The following is an 8,855-nucleotide window of genomic DNA, read 5'->3' as shown; positions in this document are numbered from 1 at the left end:
TTGCAAGTTATCTCCCCACTGGTTTAAGGGGTTTCCCCATCAGTTCTTCAGTTTCCCTTTTCCATAGAAACTTGCTGGAAGGTTAATTGTAATAATAAGTGTAGGGAGCTGTTGGCTCTCGTTGCATGGCGGGCTTACCACCACCCTCCTTTGCAATGCAACTTAGTCACCCGCTATAAGGTTTTAAAAGTCGCATGCTAACTTAGGCCTGTGGTGCCTTGGATATAAGCCTAGCTAATTATTATTATGTATTATTTATTTATTTATTTATTGATTATTTACCTATAAATAAATGAATTTTAATAATCTTATTTATGGCTTTAGATAATATAAAATCGGCGGCAATATTGAAGTCTGCAGAGCAACTGCAATCAAAAGCAATAACTGAGACAAAGTGCAAGAAAAGGTAAATAAATCCAGTTGATGACGCGTTTTTAAAAGCTATTGAAAAACTTCACGAACCTGCCTCTACAATTGCGAATGATGACGAAGCTGGTCTGATGGGGAAAAAGGTGGCAGCTGTTTTAAGTCGGCTTGCTCCAGCGAAACGGGCCAAGGCAGAATTGGATATTTCAAAAACACTTTATGAATTAGAATACGAAACAGAAAGTGAACTTTAAGAAATCTTTTGTTCTTTTAAAACTATCTGAAGTACAAATTTTTATATTGTTAAGATACAACATATTAATATCATTTTAATAGTAAAAGTTTATTGAACTACAATATTTAAAGTACCGTTTAAATTCTATTCTACAGTCTTGGGCATAACGGGTAGAATTATTTGATCCAATGTTTGAAACGGAAGTTAAATAAAAGGAATCATTAGAATTTGACATTTCCCAGTCTCTGGGGTGCCGTTAATCTTTTAAGAGTCGTTAATGTTGAAGTTTTGCAAAATGCAGCAGGCTTTGACAACAGAATCTATGGTCTCAACTTTCAAGTCAATTGGACGCATAAAAATTCTCCATTTGCATGCCAGAATTCCTAGACAATTAACCAATTACAGTTAAAAAATATAATAATAGTGCAACAACTTTTATACCAAATGCGTTTTCCACTATTCTACGTGCACGTGACAACCGGTAATTGAGAACTCTCTGATCCTGGGGTAAAAATTTACCACTGAACGGCTTCATCAGGTTTTTCTTCAAGGGAAACGCGGCGTCTGCGACAAATGAATATGGTTGCGTTGGTTTTAGTCCGACCACGGTGTGACCTTCTGGTAAATCTAGTTGCTCATTAGTTAACATTTGTCCAAATGAACAATCTGCGAACAACCCCGCGTCACTTTCTCTGCCAAACCTTCGACATCAATAACCCTAAATCGGTATGGCGCATCCAGCGTTGCCAGATTCCGAAAGCCTAGTTATCGTATTTTCAAAATTGGGATCGAACGGCTCCTCAACCCCCCCCCCCCCCCCTATTAATGAAAACTCCCCGAAAATAGGCACAAATGTTTTGTGACCAGCAATTTTTCTTTTAAATGTATATAAAAAGATTTAAAAATAAATAAATTTTACGATGTACGGTGTAAGGAAACGTATGTAAATTATAGACCAATGGTTTTATTAGTTTTATAATAAACCAATGGTTTTATTAGTTTTATTATAAACCAATGGTTTTAGTAGTTTTATTATAGACCAATAGTATTAGTAGTTTTGTTATAGACCAATGGTTTAATAGTTTTATCATATGTAACATAATCACTCATAAGTATGCCATAAAAGCATTTTCTTTAATGAAACCTTGTTCACGGGATAGGACGTAAATTTCGTCACTTAGAACTCCGTGATGAAATACGTGTCATCAACTTTACTGATGGGAAACGGAAGTTAGTGAGAATTCCTCTCGCGTTTCTGGCTTTGAACATGTCAAGTTTCGCTCGTGAGTCGCGATCACATGATTTCATTTCATGGTAACCTTTTCAATAGCGCAAAGATTATAAGCATTTTTGCATTTTTGGGTCCGCTCAATGTATGTTCCGCGTTAAACAAGGTCTCATTGAATTTTTTCAATGGAAATATTATACAGAGGCATACTTATGAGCAATTATGTTACATATGGTTTTATTATAGACCAATGGTTTTATTATAGACCAATGGTTTTATTAGTTTTGTCTGAAAACTATATAGGTATACACAGGAGACATTACTCCACGCGCCGATTTGAAATTGGGGGATTAGTCAGTAACGCCGTTTTTTAACAATATCCTTTATTCGAAACGAAGGTAGACCTTTTTAGTTAAATTAGCGGGAGAGGCCGCCAAGTTTTAGTAAAGCCAAACGTACGTTTCTAATCAGCCGGTATTCTGGCATTCTTTGCCTCTAAATCGAGAAGTGAGGACAGGCTTCCGTTTTAAAAAAGCGACGACTACAGGGCTACCTTTCACGACCTGCACTTATTCTGATCCCTAAAACTAGGCTGTGCCTGAATTTCCCTAATTCAGCGTAGAAGTCGGAGCTCTGCGGATATATTACTAAATAAAAGCTCTTAACAAGCGTCGACTAAATATGCCTAGGCGGAAATACGGCCCTGAATCTCGGATCGTACTTTGGATCGTATTTTATCTCGGGATCGTATAATAGACGTACGATCCCGCCTTCGGATCGTATATCGTACCGAGCGTCTAAATATCGTACAAATACGATCCAGATCGTACATCTGGCAACTCTGTGCGCATCCACGACTGCCAACATTACGAGATTGTGGAAGCCTTTATAGTTATAAAAATCTGATCCAGCGTTATCAGGGCATTGGATGGCTATGTGTTTTCCATCTATTGCGCCAAAACATAGTGGAAACTGTCATTTTTCATTAAAATCATAGGCAATATTGCGCCATTTATTTGATTTGGGTACCTAAGAATATTAAAATTATGTATAAATCCTCACTCATCTAATTCTCAGAGGCATATGGGAATCTTTCAGCATAGCCCAAATACAGGTTTCAGAAATTATACTTCTTATTGAAAGATTCTCCCGTTGCTAAGTATCTATAGAAAGCACTAAGATTTATAAGATTCTCTTAAGTTTTCACGATTCATCTATTAAACTAGAGTAATCAATACCTTAAAGTCACGTTTAATCTCTCTTCCACACAAATAGCTTTCTGGTATCCTCAGTTAGGTGAGCGAGGCTCTCGAGCAGCCCATGGTGTCGCCTTCTGTTGGGACATGATGAGGGCGTTGGTGAGCCAGTCTCGATGGCTGTCTCACTGGCCGAACGTTGTTTCGCAAGCGCACTTTCTAAGCCCGCCTGTTTAGTATCGTAGGCAGCCGTAGTGCTAATGCGGAACGGCGGGGTACAAATACATAGATTTGTGTATTTTTACCTGACGGCGACACGCACTCCCTTCACTCGAGCGCTGGGGTCACACGGCGCCACCCCAACTCCACAATGGGCCGTCTACAACTTGACCTAGAGGACAGCACCTAGCCATAACGAACCAAGCATTGTCCAACTTATTATTGACCTAACGTGTCGGAAAAAGGAATTATATAATATATAAAAATTGTCTACTTTCTAACGAGGACAAGCGTGAATTATTCCTAGTTTTTGCTAAACCTGATGGCAGATATGTGAAATATGTTGTTCATCATAAATAAAAAGCAATAAAAAGGATTTTTTTAATTTGAAAAAAAAAAGACGATTACGATGAATCTACTAATTTTCGGTTCGGTATAGCTAATTTTCGGGTTGGTTTAACCTTCTTCAAAAATCCCTAAATATTCTTGTCCATTTAAATAAGCCGCTTACATATGTAGTTGAGTATTCCACCTGAATAAAAGCTCAACCTCTACTAAATACAGCTGAATTTGGTCTAGTGCCGCTGTAACAAGCTGCATATATTCCTTCGAATCGATAAATTAATCCACTGCGTAACAGGTACTACATTTTCATCTAAGCCGAAAGACCGAGAAACTAGGATATGCTGTTCGACTTATACAACGATATGACAAAAACCGGCACGAAATACACTTTCCAAGGAAAAAGGTATTATTTAAGTCATGAGGAGCAGCACAAATAAAAAATATCTCGTGAAAATTGAAAACCACACAATTGCATATGTGCAAACGGAAAACCCGGCAAATGAGAAAACCTCGCAAATGGAAAATATCTGCGCAAATGGAAACTGTCTAAATACGTTATTGCGCTAGTGAAACTCGCGCTAGTGAAACTCGCGCAAATGGAAAACCGCGCAATTGCATATGCGCTAATGGAAACTGGGCAATTGGACCATTACCTTTCCACTCCTCTACGCAGTAGTCCGAAAAGTCAAAATTAAATAGACGTGAGTTTAATATATTGTTATTTAATGCCATCAAGGTAAGGACTAGGAGTGACGTAGTACAAACATTATTAAGGTGCGTTTCGAAGTGGCGAAGTTAGCTTAATCGCAGCAACACAGCGAGTACTTCGGTTGCATACGATTGCATTAAGTGGAAAACCTTAAGTTTTATTATCAGTTTTAAGCGTTTTATTTTCCAAATTAAATTGTATTAAAAATTATGTTATCGACACTGTCTAAACACACGAAATGGGTGAAAAAAGACACCAGCATAGGCCCAAGTCAGTTACCAATTAAGGCCGTTAATTGAGATGGACCGGTTGTGTGGCGCGGGAACGTGGTGACAAGGAATTAACGTTGATATCATTAAAAAATATACATTTATCAGGGGTTACATGATGCGAAAGAGCTAGCATATCTTTGACTCAAAATAAATTCAACTTTCAAAAGTGTTATAGCAAGGCGAAAAAACCTTCGGATTTAAAAAGGCTCGAAAAACCTAGAACAGCCGGGTTTGCGTTACTTCATTGATTTTGGGATGACAATGTCCAATGTATACGATAATAAGGTGGCATTTAGGATTCAAGATAAAATTGATGTGAGTTATTTCTGGTTAAGTATTTGTATAGTAGGATATTAAAAGGATTTTTGATAGGAGTCGTATTTGGGGAAGACCTGTCAGAGCGGAAAATAAAAAAAACCTGAAGTCGGTAGGGGTCAGGACTTTTTAAATGCTAGTAATCATTACAAAACATTCATTGGTTTTTCATTTTTTTAAATATTGAAAATAAAGAATACACAATGGAATTTTGAAAATTTAAAGATTTTTCGGAAATAAAGAAGGGAATGAAATGATTTCTAAAGCATAAAATAGCTAAATATAAATCATTTATTAAATAATTTCGAAAGAGAATATATGCCACTCTAAATTTCAAATAAATTCGTTATTATTGGTTTTTCATTTATTGGTTACACTCTATGACAAAGCTACTCAGTCAGAAAAAGTATGCTACTTATTCGCAATAATAAACTAAAGGTTTGAAAAGAATAAACCAAAAAAATTAAAAACTCACGTTGTATTTAACTTTATTTCCAAGTATTTTTGTATTTGAAGGTAGATTGATCCAATGAGCATATCCTTTGTGATCTGATTGTTTAAAATTAAAATAATATTAAAATCATAATATAAATTATACAATATCTCACTTATCACTACTGCTAGAAAGAGCAGAAAGAGAAGGTTTAAGCATATCGCCACGTTTAGGACACCGATATTTCGAACCGCTATATTAAAGGATAGTTTTCCCTCTCTTCAAAATTTCGAGAAAAGGTACCTCGTGTTGCTCTTCGATGCTATTTTTCTCAAATGTTGTCTCTGCAATTATCTGCTTCAAACAAGACCTAAAATCTTTATGATTCACTTGCCTCAAGCAACATTGTAAACTATTATAAATTACACAGGCTTAAACCAATGGTTTTAGCTCAAACCAAGGTTACACCAAGTTAAAATATTAGGGTTTTAATACAAAACTGTAGGGTTTTGTTTTTTATGAAATCTTAGTTTTTTTTATACTGTGTTTTTTGCTTTTTATTAAATTTGATAGATTTTCTTTGAAAAACTAAGATTTGGTTTTTATAAAATCATAAGATAATAAACTATACCGTACAGTTTTTATATTAAATCATATGGCTTGATAAAACTGTAGGGTTTAATATTTTTTAAATAGATGGGGTTGGTCTAAGAAACTGTAGAGATAATTTATTAATTAATCTAAGGGTATTCAAAAAATTGTAGTTCGTTATTTAATAAATGTTCTTTTTATAAAAGTAGGATTTTTATAAATCTATTGGGTAATGTTTATAATTAAAAATTTTGAGTCTTGATCTTTTATTGAACGTGGTGTTCTTTTATTAAACTATAGGTTATTTACATAAATCTTAGGGGTATTTCTCATAAAGTTAAGTATTTTTTTTAAACTATAATGTTAGCTTTGTTATTTAATCTTAAGAAAAAACGTTTTTTGTATAAATTTAGGGTTTTGAAATCTAAATGGGCGGTTTTTATTGAATCTTGGTGTTTGCTCTTTTTTATTTAAATATATTTAAAAAAAACTATAGGGTTTTGTTTTTTTTTAAATTAATTAAAAAATAACCGTTGGTTTTGTTTTTTTATTTTTACTAAATTTATAAAGATAACTTTTATTATCCTGTAAAGATTTTTTAAACAAAATTTTAGCTTCTTTTAAATTATCATTAGGACTTTCACAAAGAAACTAATTTTTTAATTAATTCCTAAAAATATAGATTTTGTTTTTTAATTAAATCTTGGTGTTTTGAAAACTATGTTGACTTTTATTTATTAAGATTTAGTTTTTCGAAAAAACTGTAGAATTTGGTTTTTACAATAAATTATTATTAAACCTTGTTTTTTTTATTAAAATTATAGTTATGTTATAATTAAATATAAGGGGTTGGAAATAAAACCAAAGTGTTTTGTTTATTTATGAAATCAGAGTTTTTGTAATAAAAACTGTGTTTTTTTTTACATTTTACTCTATTTTTTGATTTCAATAAATTAAGCTAAAGTGTTTTATAAAATTTTACGGTTCATTTAAAACTGAAGGTTTTTTAACCCTTGCTATCATAGAAACAAAATTTTAAATGTTTTCAAAAGTAAATATTTGGTTTGTAGAAATATACACATAACAATGAGCAATATATGTATCTGCATATATGTTTATTTGTTTTACTGCGCAGGAATGAATACAATTAAAGAAGTTTTCTTTTTTTAATCAAGGAAATACTTCTGCGCATGTTTCAATTAATTTCAACAAGTAATTAAAACTGATTATTATGTTAGGCCTTTTTTAAAAAATTTGAAGCAATTCTCCTAATTGGCAATAATTTTACACTGTACTCTTAAATTAAGAGTTTGCCTTTACACTATGTTATTTATTTACTCTACAAAGCAATCGCACCACCGTTTATTTAAAATTAAAATTAAATATTTTAAAGATTAAAAAGCCTTACTGCTAGATATCCGATTTGAAAAACCATGACTTGTCAGACTTGTTGGAATGTTTTTTGATTTTTAACTGTAGTTCCGAAAAATAAATTAAAAATTAATAACTGTTGTTAGCTTCAAATTGATTTTCTCAACAGTATTTCTTTGCGAAATGGTATTACCGTTATTGTATATTAATAAGACAGCAGAGTTATCCTATCAAAAATTCGAATTAACTTTTAGTTTAAATTTTAATTCGAGTGACCAGTTGGAATTTGACCTATTTTAGTTTGTTTGATCAATATAGTTTGATTCAGCAATTTCAGTTTAATTAGTCAATTGAAATTTGCTTTCTTCAACACTTTCAGTTATTTCTATCAGTTCTCATTGGACTCAGTACTTTAAGTAGTTCGATCAATTAGAATAAATTTATAAATTTTAAATTGGTTAAGCAATAGATAACAAATCGATTCGTTCTTGTTTCTTATTCTACTATGATTTGTAAATAATTAACCTGATGAAAATGCGTTTTAATTTTGTTATATCATTCCTTCAAATCGGGATAAATATTAAAAGATACAAATCTACCAATAATAGATGTACTACAGACACAAGTGAATTTGCGCGGGATGACCATACTTTTAATAAAACTAAAATTGCAATTCACTTGCAAGATAAGAATTCACCATATGCAACACTTAATAAATAGGCATATCGGTCTTCCCTAAGTTCCCTTACACGCAACTAATTTTAAAGGCACTTTTCAGATCTATTGAGCTTAAGAAAAGTAGAAATACGAACCAATCTCTTTGAAAAATGTATCCCAACTTCAAACAAAATAAGCAAATATATTTAATAATAACTATATTTCAAAGTTGCGTTATTTTTAAAGCGGACCGGCGAATGCCAAAAATTCATTTTTATTTCTGTAACTCGAGCTTGATTTCTTCGTTATTCTCGGTGAAAAGAATTATATTAACGATATGCTTTGATATACGTATTTATTTTAATTAAACTCTTAATGATGTTGTTTTCCCAAAACTATGCTTTAGATTTGTTTTTCTATAAAGAAATAATGTTTTGCACTGCTGACTGCCAAAAAAAAAGCTTTAATCATGTACATATACGGTTTTCCGCTTAAGGCGCAATGAGTGTAATCGAAAGAGAATCCATTCGCCAGGGTTCAAATTAAACAAAGAGTAAATTAATTCTGAAAAGTAACATTACGTGTCCAGAAAGTTTCGAGAGCATTTTTTGTAAAAAGACCAGAAAAGACCAACCTTTTAATCTTGAAATCGCGTGACATGGGCAGAAAAGTCTTTTCACCTCTTACTTCTACGTGAAAACTAATATTGCTTTAGAACCTGAGAAGGCATGCGTGCGTAGAAAAGCACAATTTTATAGAATTAAGTGTGGTTTTTTCGTTTGACCCATTTCGTTGTTGATCTAAAGTTCTATTTTAATTGTTTAATACAATCAAAGTAAAGTTACTAGTGATTTCTTCTACAAGTAAACTTGATAAATTATGTTATAGAATTGATTAAGAAAAAAAGACAACAATAGT

At 32.6% G+C, this 8,855-nt stretch overlaps 1 protein-coding gene across 1 annotated transcript; it reads right to left on the bottom strand.

The window, feature by feature from the left end:
- Nucleotides 1-865: 865 nt before the first annotated feature.
- LOC149945906 (uncharacterized) lies at nt 866-1,250 on the bottom strand. Its single transcript, XM_090170644.1, has 2 exons — nt 1,043-1,250; nt 866-984 (listed from the first exon to the last, which is right to left on the bottom strand). The coding sequence occupies exons 1-2, from the start codon at nt 1,248-1,250 to the stop codon at nt 866-868; spliced, it is 327 nt and encodes a 108-aa protein (XP_090026770.1).
- Between the last annotated feature and the right edge of the window lie 7,605 nt (nt 1,251-8,855).

Source organism: Leiobunum rupestre, chromosome 4 (assembly GCF_980474605.1).
Source record: "Leiobunum rupestre chromosome 4, qqLeiRupe1.1.hap1, whole genome shotgun sequence".
Taxonomy (NCBI): domain Eukaryota; kingdom Metazoa; phylum Arthropoda; class Arachnida; order Opiliones; family Sclerosomatidae; genus Leiobunum; species Leiobunum rupestre.
The sequence above is the reverse complement of the archived record's forward strand: the minus strand, read 5'-3'. Positions and strand labels throughout refer to the sequence as shown.

Excerpts from the sequence above, each read along its gene's own strand:
- LOC149945906 (XM_090170644.1), bottom strand. The coding sequence starts at position 1,250 with ATGTTAACTAATGAGCAACTAGATTTACCAGAAGGTCACACCGTGGTC. Across the intron at positions 985-1,042 it reads AATAGTGGAAAACGCATTTG|GAATTCTGGCATGCAAATGG; the intron begins GTATAAAAGTTG and ends TTAATTGTCTAG.